The 22,673-nt window shown below is 47.1% G+C and overlaps 1 protein-coding gene across 1 annotated transcript in view; it reads right to left on the bottom strand.

Annotated features, from left to right (window-relative positions):
• Nucleotides 1-5,723: 5,723 nt before the first annotated feature.
• Oacyl (O-acyltransferase like) overlaps nt 5,724-22,673 on the bottom strand; it is a 51,368-nt gene continuing 34,418 nt past the window's right edge. Inside the window, exons 9-15 of the mRNA NM_001106139.1 lie at nt 18,189-18,354; nt 16,406-16,485; nt 14,090-14,203; nt 11,268-11,400; nt 8,901-9,087; nt 7,477-7,619; nt 5,724-7,198 (exon numbers count right to left, since the gene is read on the bottom strand). Coding sequence (NP_001099609.1) covers nt 7,097-7,198; nt 7,477-7,619; nt 8,901-9,087; nt 11,268-11,400; nt 14,090-14,203; nt 16,406-16,485; nt 18,189-18,354 — 925 coding nt within the window. The 3' untranslated portion in view covers nt 5,724-7,096. The remainder of the gene's footprint in view (nt 7,199-7,476; nt 7,620-8,900; nt 9,088-11,267; nt 11,401-14,089; nt 14,204-16,405; nt 16,486-18,188; nt 18,355-22,673) is intronic.

The raw sequence follows: 22,673 nt of genomic DNA, 5'->3' as shown, positions 1-22,673 counted from the left end.
ACTCTCACTAAGCAAATGAAAAGCTTATATCATACAAACCTTAAAAAGTTAAAGGGCTGGAGAGATGGCTCAGTGGTTAAGAGCACTGACTGCTCTTCCAGAGGTCTTCTGGTGTGTCTGAAGACAGTGATACATACATACAATAAATATATCTTTTAAAAATATATTATTTTTAAAAAGATGTTAAAGAAGATATCAGAAGATGGAAACATCTCCCATGATCATGGATTGGTAGGATTGCTAAATGAAAATGGCCATCATACGAAAAGCAACCCACAGATTCGATGGCATTTCCATCAAAATTCCAACACAATTCCTCAAGATCTTGAAAGGACAGATGTCGGTGCCCTATGCCCACACTGACACGGTACTGAGAATCAGGCGAAAGCCTGCAGGATTAAAGAAACACACACACACACAGGTTATTCATGTCAAGCCAGAAGAGGAAGAGAGACTCCTGTAACTTTATTCACCACTTATATACCCAAGTTCCCCAGGTAGAAAATATCTGGGAAGCACAGTGGGAAACCCTGGCTCGAGACTTCCTGGCTCGTGACTTCCTGGCTCGTGACTTCGGTCTCTGTGATGACAAAAGATGAGGGGGAATCCTCCATCTTCCTCCAAGGGCACAGGAATGACTCCAGGGACCCAAACCACAAGAGCTGAATCTTCATGCTCCCAGGATCAGCAAGTCTCACCAGCCACCTCTGGCAGCTGGCACACTCCTGCAGCATCCTGTAGGAAAAACACAAACATTCCCTCTTCCCCATATAAAATACCTGAACAGGATCATGCCAATATGTGGGTCTTTCTATTTCACCTAGGCAGAAGTATGCCTAGTTGTAGGGTGCCATAAACACTCAGAGTGTTCCTTGGCATCCAAACTTTAAAATTGAAATAAAAGAGTATTATTAATTAAGTAATTGTACAGCATACAGGGATAGACAGATTTCAGCTTATATGGAAAAACAAAATGCCCAGAATAGCTAAAACAAGCCAGAACGATAAAAAGAACTAATGGAGGTCTCACCATCCCCAATTTGAAGTGGCACTAGAGAGCTACAGTCATAAAAACACCACGGTATCGGCACAAGAGAGGTCATGCTAACCAATGGAATCAAATTGGAGACCCGGACTTAAATCAACGTACTATGGACAGTGGATTTTTTTTAAATAAAGAATTAAAAACACACAGAAAAAATGATAACATCTTCAATAAAGTGATGATCAAACTTGGTGCTGCACGTAGAAGAACCCCAATACATCCATACTTATTGATCTGCACTTATTACCGTGATCCAAATGGATCAAAGACCTCAACGTAAAACCAGATACACTGAACCTGACAGAAGGGGAAGTGGGAGACAACCTTGAGTGTATTAGCACAGGAAAACTTTCTGGACAGAACACCAACAGCACAGGTACTAAGATCAACAACTAATGAGTGGGACCTCATGACACTGAAAGGCTTTGTTATGCAAAGGACAGTGTCATTTGGACAAAGTGGCAGCCTACAGAGTAGAAAACGATGTTTACCAACTACACATCCCATAGAGGGCTAACATCCAAAATATATAAAGAACTCATTTTATGCTGGTGAGGATGTGGAGTAAGGACCACGTGCATCCATGGCTGATGGGAGTGCAGACTTATGCAGTCACTATGGAAATCGGTATGGCAGTTCCTCAGGATGATGGGAAACAATCCACCTCAAGATCCAGCTAGACCACCCTTGGGTATATTACACAAGACTCTACATCCTAACAGAGACCACTTGCTCAACCATGGTCATTGCTTCTTTATCCGTAGTGTTCAGAAACTGGAAATATTCTAGATGTCCATCAACAGATAAATGGAGAAAGAAATATGGTCCATTTACACAATGGAATATTATTCGGCTGTTAAAAAGATGAAGCTATTGCAGGTAAATGGATGAAACTAGAAAAAATATCATCGTGAACAAGGAGCTCCAGTCCCAGAAATACAAATATTACCATATATCTTAACTTACATGTGGATATTAGCTGTTAAGTCAATGATAGAGAAAGGCATTGGGAGGGAAAGATAAGTCTCCCTGGGAAAGGTCAATGGATTGTTATGGCTGGAAGATTGGAATGGGGGGGATCAAGTGGGGATATGGAGAGAAGAGGGGACTAGGGAAGGGATACAGGGGAAGGTATCTAAGCTTAAGGGCCATGTGAGGAGAGGTATGGGGACCTAATACAGTAGAAGCTTCTAAAAATATATTTATATATAAATGAAATAACCAAATGGTGGGTAACAAGAGCCCCCACTGGACATCTCTCAGGACCAAACGCAGTTTGCAGTCCTGGAAATGGGTTAAGTTCAGTAGAGTAATTGGCCATAAGGGCAGGTTTTCTTCCATTGTTTCTACTTCTGCTCAGGCTTTAAGCTTCTGCCCTGACTTCTGTCGGTGATGGACAGCTACCTGGAAATAAACCAGCTAAACGGAAATAAACCATTTGCTCCCCAAATTGTTTTTGGGTAATGGTATTTGTCACAGTAACAGAAAGCAGACTAGAACATACGTTTGGACCACTAATGATGTGGCTTCAATGCCTGAGGCAGTATGGGTAACATGAACGAGGCAGAGAATCCTTTTCAGTATGTGGCCCTGTTAAGATCATTTGCACTCTAAATGGACTCTGTAGTCTTAGCAGCAAGCTTGGCCAGCTCCCAGATAGTAGTTGAGGTGCTGTGGGGATACCATCAGATTTTGGAGGCTGGGGTAGTTTGAATAGAAATGGCCTTCATAGATTCGTGCGTCTGAATGCTTGACCCACAGGGAGTGGCACTATTAGAAGGCGTGCCCTTGTTGGAGTAAGTGTGGCTTTGCTGGAGCAAGTGTGTCACTGTGGGGAGTGGGCTTTGAGGTCTCAGAATCTCGAGCTAGCTCCGTTCCTGCTGCCTGTCCATTCTGAGCTCCTTCTCCAGCACCTCTCCATGGCGTTAATGGCCTGAACCTCTGAGCTGTAAGCCAGCTTCAATTTGATGTCCTTTATAAGAGTTGCTGTGGCCGTGGTGTCTCTTCACAGTGATGGAAACCCTACGACAGAAGCATTGTTCACACCTCACCAGTGTTTCTCCATAGATGCTGGGTAGACCGTGAGAAACTGACACAGATTTCAGACCTTTGAAGAATTGGTGGACACATCCATCCACAAACTGATTTTCTTTGAAAGTGCTAGTCTATATATTTGTCTTTTTTCATTACTACGTGGATTCCAAACACATATAAAACTGAAGAAAATGTGTAATGGAGTCCCATAAACCCACTGACCAGCTTGAAAAACCAGGTCCGTGACCCATCCTTCCAATCCTCAGAGACTCTCCTTTCCAATAGTATTTGGAGGCAGAAACCAGATTTTATTATATAACTTTAGCCATAAATATCTCAATATGTATTTAAAAATAAAGGCCTTTAAGATAAACATAACCACAATACCATTATGGCAGGAAATGCTATGCGCTTGACTATCGTCAAAGACTTACTGATTCTTAAATTTTTAATTGTCTCATAAATACCATAGGCTTTAAAATGGCAGCTTTAGGGTTCCGCTAATTTCGAACATTCTCTAAGTTTTGTTTTTCCACAGAGAAAACAAGGTCCAAAAGTAAGTTTTCCTTATTCTTCCTTTATGTTTAGGGAACTACAATAAGAGGGAGGGTTTTTTTTCCCCCATCATAAAAAAGGTCTTGCAAAGAAAGCTTTGGAAGGCACTAGAAATCCATTCTTATGCGTCCTATGTCTGGAGCCTTACACAACTGGAAGCATGTGTCTACTGATTGGACAGCAGACAATACTGGCCGATCAGTCATCTCCCAAGGGAGCCCAGCCATGTCGGCAGTTACCCAGCCATGCCCCCAGCCCTCAGTTGCTCTCGTGAGGTCTCAAGGTTTACTGAACATCTGTTGCAAGGTAGCATGGTCTTAATATGACAGGGAAGCGGTGCCTATTAAATCTCGACAATACGGACACCTAACCAAGACCTCCACAGTGCCACCACCTGCTGACATTCCATAATGAATGGGAAAATCTCCCAAAGCCCCACTCCTGTATGCTCCTGTATACAGGCAATTGAGGGCTGCAGAGAAGGGGAGAATCTGTGTTCTCTGGGGACCAGTCCCCTGAAAGATTATCCAATCCCAAGTGGACAACCTTAAAATCATACTCATTCAAGCAACACCAAATAGTCTTAACAGGTAGGGGTGTGTGTGTGTGTGTGTGTGTGTGTGTGTGTGTGTGTGTGTTTCTACATGTATGTTTGTAATAAAAACAAAGACAAGGTCATGGAATTGATAGGGAGTGAAAGGGACATGAGAAGAGTTGGCGAGAGAAAGACCCTCTCACCTCAACCCCCCACAAAATGTAAAAATAACTACATACTTAGAAAATGCTTGAGAGCTCATTGCCTGCCAGTCCACCAGGGGGCGCTCGAGGAACTTGCTGAAGGTCAGAGTTGCCTAAAAGCCAGTTTGGCGGCTGGATCACAGGGGGGCCTGAAATACTAAGGTGAAGTTTGAATTTTCCTTAGTTCAGGCCAGTTCTGCCCACAGTGCATGGAGCCGTATTGGATTTGGGCCTAGCCGCTTTTTGACTGCATGGCTCAAAGTGGCTAGGTGACTTTGGGCTGTTTGGCCACAGATACTCACCCCTAAGATGACTGCCTTAAGTCTTAAGATTGTTGAATGAAAGCCTCTCCCATGAATTTACGGCACAGGAAGGTAACATTCAAGGGTTGCCTCAGCTCCCTTAGCAGATACCTGTTACCTCCTGAATCAACACCCAGTGTCTCCACCGCCTGACCTCATCGTCTAAGGCCTGACCTCTTTGCCTCCAGCTATCACTACCTGTATCCGCACCTCCCCCTCCTCTGTGTTTCACAAAGGACACTCCCCCTACCTGAAAGCCTTAAAAGCTGTAACGTTCATCCCAATAAACGAGACCTTGACAACAGAACTTTTGCTTGGTCTCCTCTTCACCCCCATTTTGGCCCACAGGTAGAAAGCCTCTTCGGGACCCTGAATAACTGGGTCCCCGCTGGCGGGGACACCACAGGAGGGACCAGGCCTCAGAAGTTGTGCCAAGGTGAGTTCTCCTATGTCGTACTGGAGGAATTGGAGGATCTGGTGTTTTTAGACGGCTTGCCTGGCAATGGTTTTCCTTCCATGTTTACTAAACTACAAAGAGAATGCGTACAGATGTGAGCACCCAGCAACCCCATCACTCTTGGGTTTTTGTCTTATTTTGTTGGTTTACCAACAGTCCGACTTTCCCTGGCATTTTTTCTTCCCCACAGTTACTCACAGTTACACACTGCCCAAACATGTGAAGAAGAAACTTTCAGAAACAATTCCTTTTTCCACTCCCTCCCCGAGAGGAGTTTATGATGAAGTCTCTACCCATATCCTCCCCGAAGGCGGATCACCCCTTGGTCTGACTGTCCCAGATTGACAAGACACCTCAGTGCACAGAGTTTATGTCTAGGTAACTCTGAGTATGAATAAGCTCAAATAGCAATGCTGGCAATTCAGACAGTAAAGAAAGACAGCACAAAGGGCTCCCTTTAAGAGTGGAGGGTCCGGGGGCTGGGGATTTAGCTCAGTGGTAGAGCGCTTACCTAGGAAGCGCAAGGCCCTGGGTTTGGTCCCCAACTCCCGGAAAAAAAAGAACCAAAAAAAAAAAAAGAGTGGAGGATCCGCATGCGCAGAACATTTATTGCAACATATTGCTTACAAAGTTACACAGTATATTATAGCCATCCTAGCATGAGGTATTTACCACTAGTTGTTGTTTCTTCCTTTGCCTAATTTACAAGTTACACTTTATCATAGGCATACATGAATACAGAGAAACAGGGCACACAGGGGTTGATAATCTGCAGCTTCAGCCATCCATCTCCGGGGGAGCAGGGAGGGGGACCTCCTGAAATGTATCCCCTGTAGATTAAGAGGAACACTATAGCTTCCTAGGGCTGCTGTATCAAAATACTACAACCAAGTGGCTTAAAACAATAGAAATGTCTGTCTGTCCTCACACTGGCGGCCAGATGTTCTGTGTGTGTGTGTGTGTGTGTGTGTGTGTGTGTGTGTGTGTGTGTGTGACCACACTTCTTTAGAGCTCTAAAACAGGCTTCTCACAGCTTCCAGAAGTGTTTGGTCCTTCCTGAAACAGAAGATGCTGGGCCATCTTCCTTCAGTTGTGTTCATCTTTTTTTCTTTTTTCTATGTGTGTCTCTTTTTAGAAGGACACTGGTCATCAGGCTGGCGCCTCGTACCTCAGTGACCTCAGTGACCCTGGAAATCGATCTCTCTAAAAAGGCAAAACTTTGAAGTACAGGGATTACTATAGGATGTAGGGGAAACTATGTGTGGCATTCATGAGAATAAGAGATTATAAACCACTTGAGCTTCAAGGCTCAAATTATGATATGTGTACCGCATTAGGCAACTGCTTAATGTTAAAATGTCAACTGAGGTGCACTAAAGCGCTCGGGTGTATTTGAGCAAACACCAGTTGTTACTGGGCAGCTCCAACCCCTGTGTGGCCCAGGTGCTTCACATGGGATTGGTTACAACTTCACAGCTGTTTATTTGGACTCTTCCCATTGGAGAATCCCTAGTTATGTAAATTTTTGGCTACCGCTGATTGGTTGAGTTTAAGTTTTGTTTTTCTTTAACATGCAAGTTTATTAAAAGTAGTTTATATTACATTTTGTTTTCAAATCACGAAAAGCTAAGGTCATGGAGGAGAAAGACCATGACTGTATGCCTTTTTAGGCTTTGGGTCTGGCCTTCGTTTTAACCCTTTAACAGTAGACAGTCACTGATACAGAAAATCAAATCCAATCCAAGAGAAAGAAAGATTATTGTACAAGTACAAAAAAGTCATAGATTTGCTTTTTATAGAGAACACAGGTTATCTGTCTACATTGTACACAGTAAATGTTCACCAAAAAAATCAGATTCACATTCCTTCTAAGGACCACAGTGTCCACTGCCTCCGTTTGTCACCAGCAGAGGGCCTGTGGTTCTCTTGGGTTTCAATGCTCAGGGCCCAGCAGGCACTGGTCGTTCACAGGCCCCACTTCAGTTCTTGCCATGGCCGCTCAATGAACAGGGTCAGGGCCAGCCCACAGAGGAAGGTCAGCACGCAGTGTCCAGAGAAAAGATAGAACTGCAGAAAAAGGGGGACAGTGGACATGGCTTATTCCCTGGCCTCCCTATGTTTGAATCTGAGACTATGCTACCCCAACGCCACAAAGTGGATCACGAAAAAAGAAAGGGTCCCAAACATTTAAAGTTTACCCTAGACTAAAGCCCTGCCCTCCTCCTAAATCAGAGAACAACTTTAAAAAAAGAACGACACAGAGCCAGCTTCTAACAGAGCCAGCTGTGCTCACCAAGAGCGAGCGGCGGAGCCAGGGAAGGACCAAGGGCCAGGCACTTGCTTACCATGTTGGTGTCTGTGTAGTGAATAAGGGTCTCCTGAAGTCCATTATAGAGGATGATCACAATGGGGTGTACGAGGTAGCAAGCATAGCTTATGCTAGCAGGGAGAGCCCAGATGCCACAAGAAAGCAAGCGCTTCACGGGACCTGGGGGAGAAGTACAGAGTCACGCAGTCACAGGCCCCTCCGGTCCCTGATGCTACCTGACATATGGCAGGGATTCTCTTTTTAAAAGTGTGTGTGTGTGTGTGTGTGTGTGTGTGTGTGTGTGTGTGTGTGTGTGTGCGTGTGTCCCTTGGAGGCTGGAAGAAGGTACTGGACCCTCTGAAGCTCGAGATGGAGGTGGTTGTAAGCTGCCCATGGGTGCTAGGACCAACTTAGGCGATAAACCCTTAAGTGCTGAGTTATCTCTCCAGCCCCGTTCTGTCTCTGGCATCTGTCTCCTCGCCTCTTTCGGGCCACCACCTTACTACGATGCCTTGCAAGAAAGGAATTCTTTCTTATCTTTTGCTGGACCCTAAATGTATAGAACATTGTCTGACGCAAAACAAATGCACCAACACATTTATGCAATCATGTGAGTAAACCCGGAGACACTCAGCCCAGTCCTCGGCCACTGCTAGTTCCTGGGGGCCCTTTAGTGACTGCTTCCAGGAGGCCTGGAATACACTGCTCTGTCAGCATGGGTGGCCAAGACCACCTGCCGAGTTCCCACCACCTTGGCTGAGGATGAGTACTTTCATCCACAGCCTAACTCCAAACTCATTCAACAGGGCCCCTGGAGTACACAGCTGTCTTGCTCCTCCGTGGCTCGTTCCATGGCCTTAAGGGTTCAAGAAAGTTTGGAAACTAAGATAGGTTTTTCTGGATGGTGCCTGGGTGGTGTTACCTCCTCCAGGCCAAATAGAGAGGATAAGGGGAGGAAAATGTCAGGAGTCTCCAACAGATCTATAATCAGGAGGAAATTCCTTTCTCTCTATATATATGTCCTTCATCTGCCTGCCCCTCTCCACATCAAAGTCAGCCGCACAAAAGACATTCTCCCTGGCTATAGAAAGGATCTTAGTGACTAGGCTCCTCTCCTCTGATGGAAACCGAGGCCTGAGGCGGCTGTGACCAGAACCTTGTCCTTGTTACTATATGATATCATTTTTTCACTATTTTTCATACTTCATGTCTAGCCTCTAAACTACCTTTCCTAGAGAGGCCCAAACCTTGTCTTTCAGGACCTACCTTAGATAATAAACCAACATAAAAAGTTAAAAATAATATGAGAGTGACTTCCCCCCAAGAATAGAGACAAACTGCTCCTTCTGGGTTGGCATCAATTATTCATCCCTACCTCTGGGTACACAGCTTATATTTTAACTTTGTTGCCCTCTGGAACAAGGTATGAGCCCAAGAGCAAAGCCAGTGGCCCCCTCCTACCTCCAAAGCCTTCCTGACAGGCAAAGATAACCCAGCCGACAGCTGCTGCCCACAGGGTCCGGTGCAGGGCCTGGTAGATGGCAGCAAGCACAGAAGAGGTTGGAGAGGTATCATCCACTACATACGCCAGGGCAACAACTGCAAAGAGAGTCGTCAGAGAGAAAGCCCAGCCCAGCACAGCCTGCACCTGAGGGAGACAAGAGGCAGGAATCACGGCGTCATTTTGTATATGCTCACTGGTGCCATTTTGGTCACTTCCGATCTCTGTGTGTAAACTTCAGTCACTATGGATTTGACTAAAATATCAGCTTAGTGTTAGGCAGGGCTTAGCCACCAGGGGGGTCAAGGGTGTGTTACTATGACAGGATGCGACGAGCTGGTTGTGGTCGATGGTTGTGGTCGTCACATATGCCTATAATCCCGTTGCGCCAGAGACCGAGTCAGAACTATGAGTTCAAGGCCAGCTGGGCTACATAGAGAGACCCTGCCTCAAAAACGGAAGTGTCGCTGTGCAAAATGACCTATCGAGTGGCCTATTGACTCTGCAGGTTCAACTGTCATTAGGTCATTGTGACACTTGGGTGTGCGAACATGATGTGCTTAGATCCTATTCGCTCCCTACTAATGCACACATATCCCATCTCCCCTCCCTCTGGACGCCTTCCCATCCCAAACAGTTGCTCTGCTTCTCTTACACACTTCCCTTTTTCATAACCTCAGTCTACTCAGAGGAAAGCAGGGAGGATTGAGGGTTGAGGGTTTAAGGGCTTGTGGTGAGAGAAGAGCCCAGTTCCTCGACTGTGGTCACATGCACAAATCCCTACACAGGACAGCAACACCCAGAATGACACGCATACATACAGAAACATACAGGGGAACTGGACATCTAAGGTCTATGGGTCGAGCGGCGATGTCAGATCCTGGGGATGATAACAGGTCACAGGTCCCTTGGCATGGTGCCTGGGGCAAAGTCTGGCTAAAGGACCTCTCACACTTCTTTTTTTTCAGTTTCTTACAAATATATAATCAGTTAGAAGGAAGCTTTCTTTCCCAACATTCCCTCCACTCCTAATGTTCCGCTCTGTCCTTTAATCATAGAGGATGCCTCAGGGGCATGGAGGAGGCACATTGAAGTATACAAAGAGAGAGCAACTTCCAGCTCAAAAAACAGATCGAGTTAAATCTCGGCTTGGGTTAAGTCTTGGATCTGATGCCGCATCCCTTGATCTCTTCAACCCAGACCTATCTTCCAAGGCTTTCTTGTTTCTCTGTACGCCGATGGTTAGGCTGTCTTGAAGGCTATGCTGATGTAAGAGGTTGCCTACCATTTTGTCCCTGAGAACTGCTTAGAGCTCAACAACCTGCCCCAGTTTGGGCTGTGTGGAAGGAAAGTAAACTGACAAGGGACTTGCCACTAAATCAGTCTAAACCATTTGCCCTCTACTAGTTCTTTGGTGTCAACAGGCCTACAATCTCCAGACAGACTCCTGGGTCTATCCTGTCCCAGCTCCTGGCCTGCCTGTCTACTCACAGGGCCCTTCCTGTCTCACCGCTTCCAGCCATTGTATGCTCTGCCTCTTCCAGTAGGAACCAGAATCCTAATTTTTCCCAACTGAGTTGCTTCTCCAGCTCAGCCTGTCTGTGTCCCTAGCCCCATGTCCCCAACCCTGACACTGATGTGGCTCCCCAATGCTTCCTCTTATCTCCCCTTGGTTAACACCCTCTTCTCCCTGGAGCCTCCTGTGACCTGGGCTGTGTTCAAGGATCTCTTTGATGGTGCTCTGTTATAACCTACAGCCAGATAATACATTTCCAGGACACTAAAATGCCAATGGGGGATGGATACACTCTTCCAAACAGCCACTTGTCCTGATGATTCTTTTCATTTGGTTGCTTGTTTGTTAGGATGATTTAAAAAAAAAAAAAGATTCTCATTATGTTGCCCCAGGCTGGAGCCAGCACTCTTCCTGGTCCTCCTGAGTGCTGGGATTACAGACATGTACCACCACACCCAGAAAATCCTATTTCTTGATGTTACTGTGAGTGATACAAGGTTTCCCAAGGAGGAGAGCCTCTACTCTGAACTGTCTATGACGAAGCTAAGGCCGATGAAGGTCAGACCAGCAGAGGCCTGGGAGGCAATGGCTGTGCCCAATGGTGCCATTGAACTCTTCATTTTTGGCTTCAAAAGGAGAACAGGACTCAGGCTAGAAGTGTCCTCCTCAAGCTTTAGTATGGACACATAACATATGGCAGCATGGCAACAAATCCAGCAGCCTGACTCCACCTACTGTACTTGGCCTTGAAGAGCCAAGCCAATCCCAGCCAGCCACGTGCCCTTATAGGGGCAACAAGGGGACAACGTACCTTAGTTCTGAGAACGTCTGTAGGGTGGTCTGAATGCATGAACATGCTCAGGAAGAGGCCCACAAGGAATGGGCCACAGCGACAGTAGGGCTTGGTGTAATACTCTGAGAAATACAGTACAGTCTCATTTTCACTGAAAAACAAGTAGGGAGCGAGGCAAACACTCAGCTTTGACTGGATGAGGAAAAGGGAATGCCCTCTGAGCTAGCCCACAAATCTAGAGCCAGATTTCCCAATAATGATCTGCACACAGTGACTGCCTAAACCCTAGACTCTAGGCCCTTGGGTCACGGCTGGTTTGTTTAGATTCTAAATCCCCTTGGGCTCCATACCCATATCTCGAGGACACAGGATGACTTCATTTGTTTTAAATACTCATTCATGGTGGCTCACCCACTTCCTCTGGGAATGTAGAAAATTCTGTGAAAGAAGAGGAGTTCCAAACAAGCCAGAGACATTGGAAAGCCGGGGCATGGTGGTATGCTTTTAATCCCAGAAATTGGAGGAGGAGGAGGAAGAGGAAGTAAATGCTGCTGTAATTCCCAACTATGTCCTCTGGCATCAGTAGCAATGTTGCTGATGACCTGAGAATGTATTAGGGATCAAACTCATGCCTTCCCTGGGAACACTGAAGAGGAGGAGGGTGACAGTGGACATGTATCTGCTGGATGGTGGATGCACTTGGAGGATGACACCCTCCAAGTGATCAGTGTCCCTCAAGTTTGAGAAGGACCGTCTACAGTGAGAGTCCATCGCAAATGTCTAGGTGATGCCCAGGCTCACCAAATCAGAATCTGGACATGGGACCTAGGGCTGAGAATTGTCCATGCTCCCTGGCACTCCAGAGAGAGTAGCATGAGAATGTCTGCTGGGAAGTTTTTGCTGTTTCTGACAGAGGCTGGAAGACAGATTCAGCTGAGGCTCCATGAGACCCACACGGAGATGACCAGAGGGGGTGAAGTTGCTCGAAGATTAGTGAGTGGTTCTTCAGCTGTGACTAAGAGCTCTTGTTAAAGTCATTTCTTTGGGCCCCAGCACCAGAAAATCTAATTTAGTTGGTCCAAGTTAGGATGGGAAGTTTCTGCTGGACCTGAAAGCTACAGTAGAGGTACATGCCTCTAATGCCAGCATTTGGGAGACTGAGCCAAAAGGATTGTGAGTTCAAGGCCAGCATGCATTGCTCAGTGTATTTGAGGCCAACCTGAGTTACAGAAAGAACACTGTCTCATACACACACACACACACACACACACACACACACACACACACACACACACAAAACATACATACACACGTACATACATTTAATACATACATATCAAAAAAAAAGTCCCAACAAGTAAGTTCTCCCTGAGGGACTTTAATGAGCCTTAATGAGGCTCTAGAGTTAGAAACACAAGGCTAGGCATAAGAAAGCTGCCTCCTCTGTCATCAGGACACTATAAAAGCAGGCTACATGACATGGAAAAGGGCATTATGCTCTCTGAGGCAGGAGACTTGCAGTGAACTCACTCACAGTACAGAGCACTTATGTATCATTGTGGGCCACGGTGTGTGTGTGTGTGTGTGTGTGTGTGTGTGTGTGTGTGTGTGTGTGTACTCACATGCAGTCTTTCCATATAAATGCCAGATGACAGCAGCCTTGGATAGTTCCCCAGGTCCATCTTTTTAATTTTTTTTTTTTTTTTGGTGTGTGCCCATGTGTATTCACCACGATGCAGATATGAGGGTTAGTCAACAGCTTGCAGGAGAATCCATTCTCTCCTCCCATCACTTAAGAAGTTAAACAGGATTAAACTTAGGTCCTCAGGTTTATAGCAAGCACCTTTACTCTCTGAGCCACGTTGTTATTGTTGTTGTTATTGTTGCTGTTTGTTTATTGCTGTTTGTTTAGAGATGGCCTTTTATTGGCCTAGAAATCACCAAGTAGTTTAGGCTGACTGCAAGCCCCAGTACTGTCTCCACGTCAGAGCACTGGGATTACGAGCGTGCACTATCCTGTTCCAGGCCCCTGTGCTTGCTTTTGCAAGCACTGAGCTATCTTCCCAGAGGCCCCCAGGCTGACTTCGTTAAGGGTCAGTGGAGGCTGCTTTGGAAAATACCACATTTCCACCAACATCTGAAAGAAGTGTGGGTGACAATCCTGCCGGATCTTAGAGGCTAATGGGAGACCCTTCAATACCCGGAGAACAACAGCCGTACAGGCCTGGGAGAGCCCCATGTGGCTAGTCTGAAGTCAGTGAGTAAAAGGCTGGAGTCCGATGCCTTTTGGATGAATCTGAGTGAATCAACTGGCTTACCTGGGTTTCACTTCTGCAGTTCTGACCCATGAATTGAGAAGAGTCTAGCTGCCGTTGTTTAGCACAGTGAGTTATGTGGTAGAATCGTGAGTAGCATATTATGGAGGCGAAAGAGCTTAGAGACATAGGTCCTCGGTTCAAATAACACCTATGCCATCCCTTTAGGTCCTGTGTGACCCTGAAGAAGTAACCCCAACTTCCTTATGGGTTCAGTTTCTCCTTCCTGCAAGGTATCTACACTAAAGGAGATCCCCACCTCAGCCACATGGGGGTGCTCCTGTCCTCTGAGAAACATTTTCTTGAGCGGATGCATTTACCCCTCCTCCCCAGCTGAATCCCCTGCAAATTGAAAGGCTGGAAAATTTGCAACTTCCATCCAGATCGAAGGTGTCTAACCCGGTTTTTCCATACGTTGATGGGCACAGGACAAGCAACACGAGGTCATTCTGCAGACCTCCCTAAGGTATCCTGCCCCTGGGGAGGGCAGTCAAGGGACAGAGGACCAAGCTGGAACCATGTTACCTGGCTGCTGACGGAGATGACACTGGAAGTTTATAAGCCACAGTGAGCAGAGCAGTGGCAGTGGAAGACACCAGGAACAGCAGGCCCCCGAGGAGGACGAGGGCACGTTTACTTCTGTAGAAGAGAGGGCAGAGAAGGAACGCCTTTCAGCACACAATCCTGGGAGTCCTGTGGCTTTGCTTTTGAGAGAGGAAGTGGGGACTTTAACCTAGCAGGAAAAACTGGGTGGGCTTGGAATTCCTGGACTGCCTGATCTTGACCACTGAGCAGCAGTGAGACCGTGCACAGGACCTTGAAGTTGGGTTCCTCTTCTAGACAGGGATAGTAATAGCATCCTTATCTGCTCCCCTCCAGCCCCCCAGATGTCCCCATTCTTGGGACATCGCCTTTCCTCTACAGAATACTATAAGGACATCAGTGGTGGTTGACTAAGGAGAGAAATGATTTATTCAAGGAAAGATGGGACGCAGATCTGACACAGCCACCCACTCCAGGGAAGGAGAGGGAAAATAGAGCAGGGAGGAGAACCAAGCTCTCCTTGTTAACATAAGCCAAGCCTGAGAGAAATGTCTAACTATGGGAGGTTTGTGTGGTAGTGGGGAAGAGAAACAGGAAGGGAGAGCCACTACAAGACCAGCTGCTGAGGTGGCCAGCACCCAATTCTTCCAGAATGTTCTATAGTTTTATGTAATCTGCTTCAGACCTCTCTGAGGGGTGTAGGAAAAAAGTATTTCCCCAATATCTTCTGCTCCATCGGTGTCTACACACACCAACTCCTGAACTCTTGGGTTGAGCGTGAAGAAATCCCAGGTCTCATACTTTGGGATTCTGTGGCAAGGAAATGGTCTGAAGACATAGCCTCTGAGTTAAGCACTCTGATCTGGCTAATCAGAGCAGAACCAGGCAGGATCGGGGCTGTGAGGATCTGCCAAGGCTCAGAAATGGGGAACACTCTTGTGTTTGGGGGTTTTGTTTGTTTTTGAAGTAGTCTCCCATTGCGACACAAGGGCTGTAAGACATTTATGCCCTTTGGCCCACTAATTTCCCTCAGGATATGCGTTCTGAAGAAACCCTGGAGTTGGAGACAAACGGTTGTCATGAAAGTACTCATGGGAAGTTACTTATGAAAGCATAAAACTGGAAACAATCTAAGTTTCCATTCAAGAAATACTTGAGTTCATTCAAGAAATCGAATGTTAGGCAGACATTACGGTTTTGTTTACAGTTAGTAAAATAATACAGTAAAATGTGGGTTCAAAAAATGATCTCTGGGCTGGAGAGATGCCTCAGTGGTTAAGAGCACTGACTATTCTTCCAGAGGTCCTGAGTTCAAATCCCAGCAACCACATGGTGGCTCACAACCATCTGTAATGGTGTGTCTGAAAACAGCTACAAGTGTACTTATATAATAAATAAATCTTAAAAAAAAATGTGGAGAGGCAAGGGCACGCACCTTCGTCTTTAAAACACTGGGTGGGGGGGGGGGTGTCAGAAAGACAGCTTCCGGGTCTTAACAAGGGGCCTAGTTTGCCATGAGTGATGGACTGGAGTGAATATTTTCCTTTCTCTTAATTCTAGTGTTTCCCGAATGGAGCACATATTTTAACAAGAAAGAATAATAAATTTCTTTTTTTTAAGTAATGGCAAGCTATAAATCTCCCCGTGAGTTATCGAGACTGTAAAGTGTTTCTAAAGCTAACAAAATTAAGGCGATAAATACAAGCCGCCGGGCAGCAGGTTGGTTGATACATCGCTAAGGGCACTGTAAATTACACCCTGCTTTCCAGAGAGCGATCTCCCGGTATGTAACAAGCTCTAAGGAATCGCTGCCACCCTTTGACCTGGTAATTCCAACACAGAAATACGTCCCCGTGGAAATAGCTACAAGGAAAAGCGGAGTGTTCAAAGGCAGTCATCAGAGTGCCATTTATAATCGTGAGAAATTGGGCACCATCTAGATACCCAACCATGAAAATGGGATATAAATCCTGAAGCTGACGGGTGTGTGTGCGCTGTGTCGATGCGCGGACGTGTTTATGTGGACGGCTGGAACGGAAAGTGCTGAGCACCAGCATTACACACCCCAGCGATAAATCTGGGGAAACGCACTGATTTATGTGCGGCCAGGAGAGAACTCGGAAGGAGGCAGTAGAGAGGGGAGTGGCAGCTCCATTTCTAGAAAGTTAATTTCCTAACTTCTAAAAAGCTGCTTTCTACAAAGCTGGAATGTAGGTGGGAGCTCCAGGCCAAAGGACCCATTGGGCAGGGGCGGAGGGGGGCAAGGGGCGAAGGGGGTGGGAGAAGTCTGAGACCTACTTTCCATGGACTAAGAAGATCAGCGGTGTCATGAGGTGGAACTGGAAGTCGCTTGCAAGGTACCAAGTCCAGCCATTGCACTGGGGAAAAAGAGAAGTGACTGGGACTCCTACCGGCCAGGTTCAGGGCTGTTTAGGGTCTGCTAAGCCGGGCAAGTTGAGCAGGTGGGTGGGGCAGCTTCCATTGCAAGAGGAAACTGGAACAAGATTTTCTTCATTCCTCAAATCAGTCTTTGGACCAAGTGTGACAGGTCCCGGGGAGATTCAGACCTATTTCTCTCTTGTTTGGAAAAAAAAAACCAATTTAGCTTGTCTCCTAGGACAGCCATGGGAACTGACTGGGGTCACGATTCAGGAATGTAGGAGGTGGCTGTCCTTAGGTTTGTCTGGAATTCCAAGAGGGGAATTCCAAGAGGGTTCTTTCCCTTGCCTGGTTCCCACTCCCAACTTGGGAGGGGGAGGGTGGGGATGTGTTCTTTGAAAGTAAGTGCTTGGCTCACACTCAGGGTTCCCACCAGAACCAATGTGGATGCCTGGCCGAAGCCATGGGGGTGGTGGGGTGAGAGTGGGGCCACCCACTCTCCGTTCTTGTGGGAAATGGGGCCAGCCAGCCGTTGTTGACATGTTTTATCCCATATAAGGCGATACCAAGGGGCAAATTTCCTGTCACTCAGGTCCCAGGGCCCAAGGGAGCCCAAACTTCCTCAACAGAGAGGGAAATTTTGGCCACAGTTAAACAGACACTTTTGCCATGGAGAAAGTATGAATGGTGAGGCTTGAGGGCCATGACACCTCTGCTTCCAAAAATCTAAGGTGGGCTCCCACTCAAAGGGGCAACTGGCTCCTGTTTTTTGTCTGATTTCTATAATGCCCCAAGCTAGTCTGCATCCAGGAAAGTGACCCAATCTGTCTCCTGGGACTCTGACACAGACATGCCCTCATCTACAAGTGGTGTCCCCAAAAGCTGCCAGGTTTGGCCAGCTCATGAGCGGCTCCCAGCAAGAATTAGGGACCTGCCTGCCGCACATTTCAACCCGTAGAGGGAATTAAGGACATGATGGAAATATGGCTACCTCATTTCCTGTCGCTCTAAGTTCATTATTATCCTGGTTAGGTTTTCATTTTATGTGATACAAGCCAGCCTTTTGAATTTAAGCCGAGAAAATGTCTCTGTCATATTGGCCTGTAGACATTGTCAAGAAAAGTCTGTGGGGACATTTTCTTGGTTAATGACTGAGGCGGGAGGGCCCAGCCCCACTGTGGGTGGTGAGGTCCCCAGGCAGGTGGTCAAGTAAGCTATGGTAGCAATGAAGCCTCCATGGTCCCCACTTGGGTTCCTGCCTTGAGATCCTGCCCCGACTTCTCTCAGTGGTGACCTGCGACCCAGGATGTCTAAGACAAATCAACTCTTTCCTTCTCAGAGTGTCTCTGGTTTGTGGTGTTTTATCACATTAATAGATTGTGTAGACATAGATCTTATAGCTCTGAACAGCTCCATGCAGTCTGGCTTGAACCTTCGTGGTATGGTGTGCCTTCTGGACTGGTTCAGGAACAGTGGTGGAGCAGGGAAACTGCCCTGATACCCAGACAGTGCACCCCTTATTAGCACCACTACGACCCTTTCTTGCTTTATAACAGGGACCCCCCTACATTAGCTGATACCATGCCTCCAAAACTCATGGAGATGTGACTTAGGTTGACCCTTCGGAAACCGCCCAGACCATGTGACTGAGACACGTTGCGTCTACCCATAGGCCCTTGCGAAAGAGCGCTTGGGAACTCACGGCTTTCTGCACAGACAGGAAGTTATTCAGCAGCAGCAGATTCGTCCACCAAACCTCCCGGCAGTTATCCCAGTGGAACTGGGCCACTTCCCAGACAGGTCCCCAGGGAACAAAAGAGAAGAAACCAACCAGCAAGCACACAGAGTACAAGTGAAGAAGCTGCAACCTGGGAGAGAAACACAAGAGAGAAGGCAACACCATGGAGGCCATGAACTCGCCTCGGCGGGAGGGATGCTCTAAGCAACCTGGGACGTTGCTGGGCTGCCCGTCGAGGGTCCGTAGTCTAGCTGAGCTACCCAGGATGTGCTATGACAGAGACAGAGGCACTGATGTTGGCTGAGAAAACTCTGTTACCACTGAAACAAAAGCTTTTCGGGAATTTGAGACAATCCAGTCAACTAGTTCTTGCCGATCTCAAATCATAGCGCAAAGAAATCGGGTGATTCGATCTCAGTCACTCGTCCATAAAATGGGTACCAGTTCATGTTCTTCCCATGTGCCTCATGAGACGGAAGGTTCTTTCTTCCCTCCTTTCCTTCTCTCCCATTCTTCCTTCTCTGCCGCACACTCTCCCTCCTTCTATGCAAGATTTGACAGAGCTGTACATTGAGGATTAATATACAGGGTCCAGGACTGGTGCATGGCCCAGTTGGCAGAGTTCATTGCTAGCATGCACAAAGCCCTGGGGGTTTGATCTCTAGCACGGCATAAGGTGGACATGTTGGTACATGCCTATAATCCCACAACTCAGGAGGTAGTAGCAGAAGGATCAGAAGTTCAAGACCATCCTCGACTACACTGTGAGAAAGAGGCCAGTCTGGACTACATGAGACCCTGTTGTAAGTAAACAAATAAATGTAAAAAAACAAAAACAAAATGGTCTAGATCAATGGGATGCAACAGAATGTATAACAGAATGTATCAGTCATTTCCCGGTTGCCGCACTTTGAAAAGTAAAGTTAACTACAATGAGTTAAATTTAGTATCACTTCTTTAGCCCGATAGACACAGAGATTGTTAGCAGGCTGTCTTTCTTTCTGACTACCTCTTCAGAGATGAGCATGCACTCCATGCAAGGAACATCCCTCAGCTGACTGGTGACTGGTGCCTGCGCCATGGACTGCAGGTACATGTGCACTTGTGTGACTGAGCACAGGGTTGTAGGGGAATCATCTCTGACCACTCCTCCACATGAGTCATTAAGACCAACCCAGAGCTAACTGTCCCACCTGCTTTTGCCTTAGTGCCAGTCTCTCTAAGGCCTCCATAGACCTGCCCATCCAAACCTCCCCAGTCAGACCGACCCATCAAAACCTGCCCATTCGAGTTCACAAAATATAGACATATTACCTTCTCATCTAAGAAAGCAAAATCTTGAAAACATCCTCCAATCTATTAGTGGGGCCAATTTAAATACACAATGCTCTCTATATACAGTGCCCCCCATAGGCCAACTTCAACACCAGTGGTGTGGGTCCTGCTAATAGAGAATATGCTGGTGCCATGACATTAAATCAGAAAGTCAACTAAGCCACCTCCCCTGCTCCCCAGCAATGAACTTTTAAGTGTGGCTCCTACTTGCAAAGACCATGCAGTGCTGGGACCCTAGAGCATCCCCCTAGTTTCCCGTCCGCCGATATCCAGTCTAGTTTACACCTAGAAAGTGAGTGAGTGAGTGGATTTTCCTCTTCTTCCTCCCCCTTCTCCTCTTCCTCTTCTCCTCTTCCTCCCACTCCTCTTTCCCTTCCTCTTCCTTCTCCTCTTCCCCCTCCTCCTTCTCTTTCTCTTCCTTCTCTTCCTTTCCAGACAGGGTCTCACTATGTAGCCTTGGCTGTCGTAGAACTCGCTCTGTAGACCAGACTGACCTCAAACTCAGAGAGACAGCCTCTATCCCCCGAGCTCAGTGATCAAGGGGATGCAACTCCAGGCTTGTAGTTTCTTATAAAGTAGCAGCTTCCAGCCCACGTCCTGACTGCCCACTCCTGCTCCATTCCAGTGCACTTGCTGCCTGGCAGTAATGTTTGCACATCTGACACCATGCCTCCCCTGCTGGGACTTTCTAAAGGTTTCTGTCATTGAATAACCTCAAGATTGCTTGGCTGCCCCTGGAGTCTAGTCCTCTACTTTTGCCCTCATCTGACCTCATCTCCACTGCTCTCCCTACTCCTCCCCCTGACCCCTACATCCCAACATCCCATCTGCCATCAAAGAGCTTCGGGGCACTTCAGCTTCCACAGGGACTCCAACCACACTCTATCTAGGGACTTTTGCACTTCTGTTACCCCTGAATACATTGCTCTTTGCTGTGTGTGTGTGTGTGTGTGTGTGTGTGTGTGTGTCTGTGGGGTGTGTGTGTGTCTGTGTTTGTTGTGTCTGTGGTGTGTGTGTGTCTGTCTGTCTATATGTGTGTGTCTGTGTGTTTGTTGTGTCTGTGGTGTGTGTGTCTGTCTGTCTATATGTGTGTGTCTGTGTGTTTGTTGTGTCTGTGGTGTGTGTGTCTGTCTGTCTATATGTGTGTGTCTGTGTGTTTGTTGTGTCTGTGGTGTGTGTGTCTGTCTGTCTATATGTGTGTGTCTGTGTGTTTGTTGTGTCTGTGGTGTGTGTGTCTGTCTGTCTATATGTGTGTGTCTGTGTGTTTGTTGTGTCTGTGGTGTGTGTGTCTGTCTGTCTATATGTGTGTGTCTGTGTGTTTGTTGTGTCTGTGGTGTGTGTATATGTGTGTGTCTGTGGTGTGTATGTGTGTGTGTATATGTGTGTGTCTGTGGTGTGTGTGTGTGTGTGTGGTATAATATCACTTCTTTCAAAGCCCTAGACAAAGGTCACATTCCCTGGTTCCCCTTCGGGACAGTGAACAACCCCCTCCCCCTTCTGTCTCTACATTCTCATGTTATGGATCACTGGTCTATCCTGTGTTTATCTGCACACCACACGTCAGTGCTGTTTATTATTATACAGCTGTACTCACTAGGGTGTAACCTCCCACTGTAAGGATTTTATCCGGTTAATACAATGCCTACTTAGAACTATGCCTGATACATTGTGGCCTATGAAGAGTCAATAGTGAAGCCATCTTAGCCCCTCTCCTTTTGTTGTTTTGTTTTGTTTTAATTTATTTAATCCAGGCTGACCTCAAAATCACGAGGTGGTCAAGGCTAGCCTTGAACTCCTGATCCCCCAACTTTCCACCTCCCAAGTGCTGAGGTTACGCATGTGTCCTACGAAGCCTATTGCTTTTCCTCTTGAGGGAATGAATCCTTACTGACCAGGAGCAATGAGTTCTTGAATGAGAACATCCCAGTGGTCATGGGCATGACAGTTCTGTCCCTGGGGATCTTGGAAAGGACAAGGCCAGAATGTGGTTGGCACCACCCACCTCCAATTTTCAATAGTTTTGGCTCAAGGTGGGCTGGTTCTCTTCCCCACTCTGACTCAAATCCCCACCTTTCCAGAGTTCTCTGTCTCAACACCACCCCTATCTCTGGCCTGTTTCTTAGGTTGGGAAATCCAGCTGCCTTTCAGTTCCCCCCTGCCCTGGTCCCACTGCCAGTGGCCAGCATGGGTTCCACACTTCATCTTTCCTGCACACACCGTCAGCCACCTGCCCCCACCCCATCACTCCCACCCTTGAACCCCTCGACCCCACTCACACACCTTGGAGCCCTCTGCCTGAAAAAAAGCCTTTCTCCCATTTCCTATTCCAAAACAGGCTTTTCAGGTTAACCTACCACACTTCCCCTTCCCTCAGCCCCCAACTAATTTGCTTTGAACCTCTGGCCTGCGTGAAGATCCCTCCATTCCAACAAACCTCGGGCAAGACAGGCTGCTTAACCAGAGCCTCATGCCCCAAAGGTGAGGAAATCCTGCCTTCCCCCCTGCTGCACTGATGAAGCTCAGAAGAAACCACAAAACCACATTGAAATGAAGCAGTGCTGGTCCTCTCCGAGCTCCTCCTCCTCGTCCCTACCTCACAGACAGCAAAGCAGAAAAGGCTTAAGCAAGAATAGGGACGAAGCTTGTATTTGCTGAGTGTACGGCCAATAAGCACCTTTCTAAGCTCAGCTCGCACACACGCACGTACGCACGGCACATACGCATGTATGCACGGCACGTACGCACGCACGCACGCACGTACGTACGTACGCATTCATTTTGTTTTGCTTTGTTTTGTTTTTGAGACAGGGTCTCAAGTAGCCCAGGCTGACCTCAAGCTCTCTAGGTAGTGAAGATGACCTTGAACTGTCCAGTCTCCCGAGGGCCAGGACAGTAAGGTCTAAACTGCCGCACCAGATTTCCGTGGTGTTCAAGACAGAACCCAGGTTTCGGGCAAGTTCTTTACCAACTGGGCTACATCCCCAGCCCCTCATTTTATTTTATAGATAAGGAAACCTAAATACAGAAAGGCTGAGATGACCACGGAGCTGGTGCATGGTTAAACCGGGACACAGGCCAGCAGTGGAATTACGGTGTTGGTTCCTACCCACTCCA

The sequence above is a fragment of the Rattus norvegicus genome, chromosome 18, assembly GCF_036323735.1.
Source record: "Rattus norvegicus strain BN/NHsdMcwi chromosome 18, GRCr8, whole genome shotgun sequence".
Taxonomy (NCBI): Eukaryota; Metazoa; Chordata; class Mammalia; order Rodentia; family Muridae; genus Rattus; species Rattus norvegicus.
Note: the sequence above shows the minus strand (reverse complement) of the source record. Positions and strands in the feature narration are given on the sequence as shown.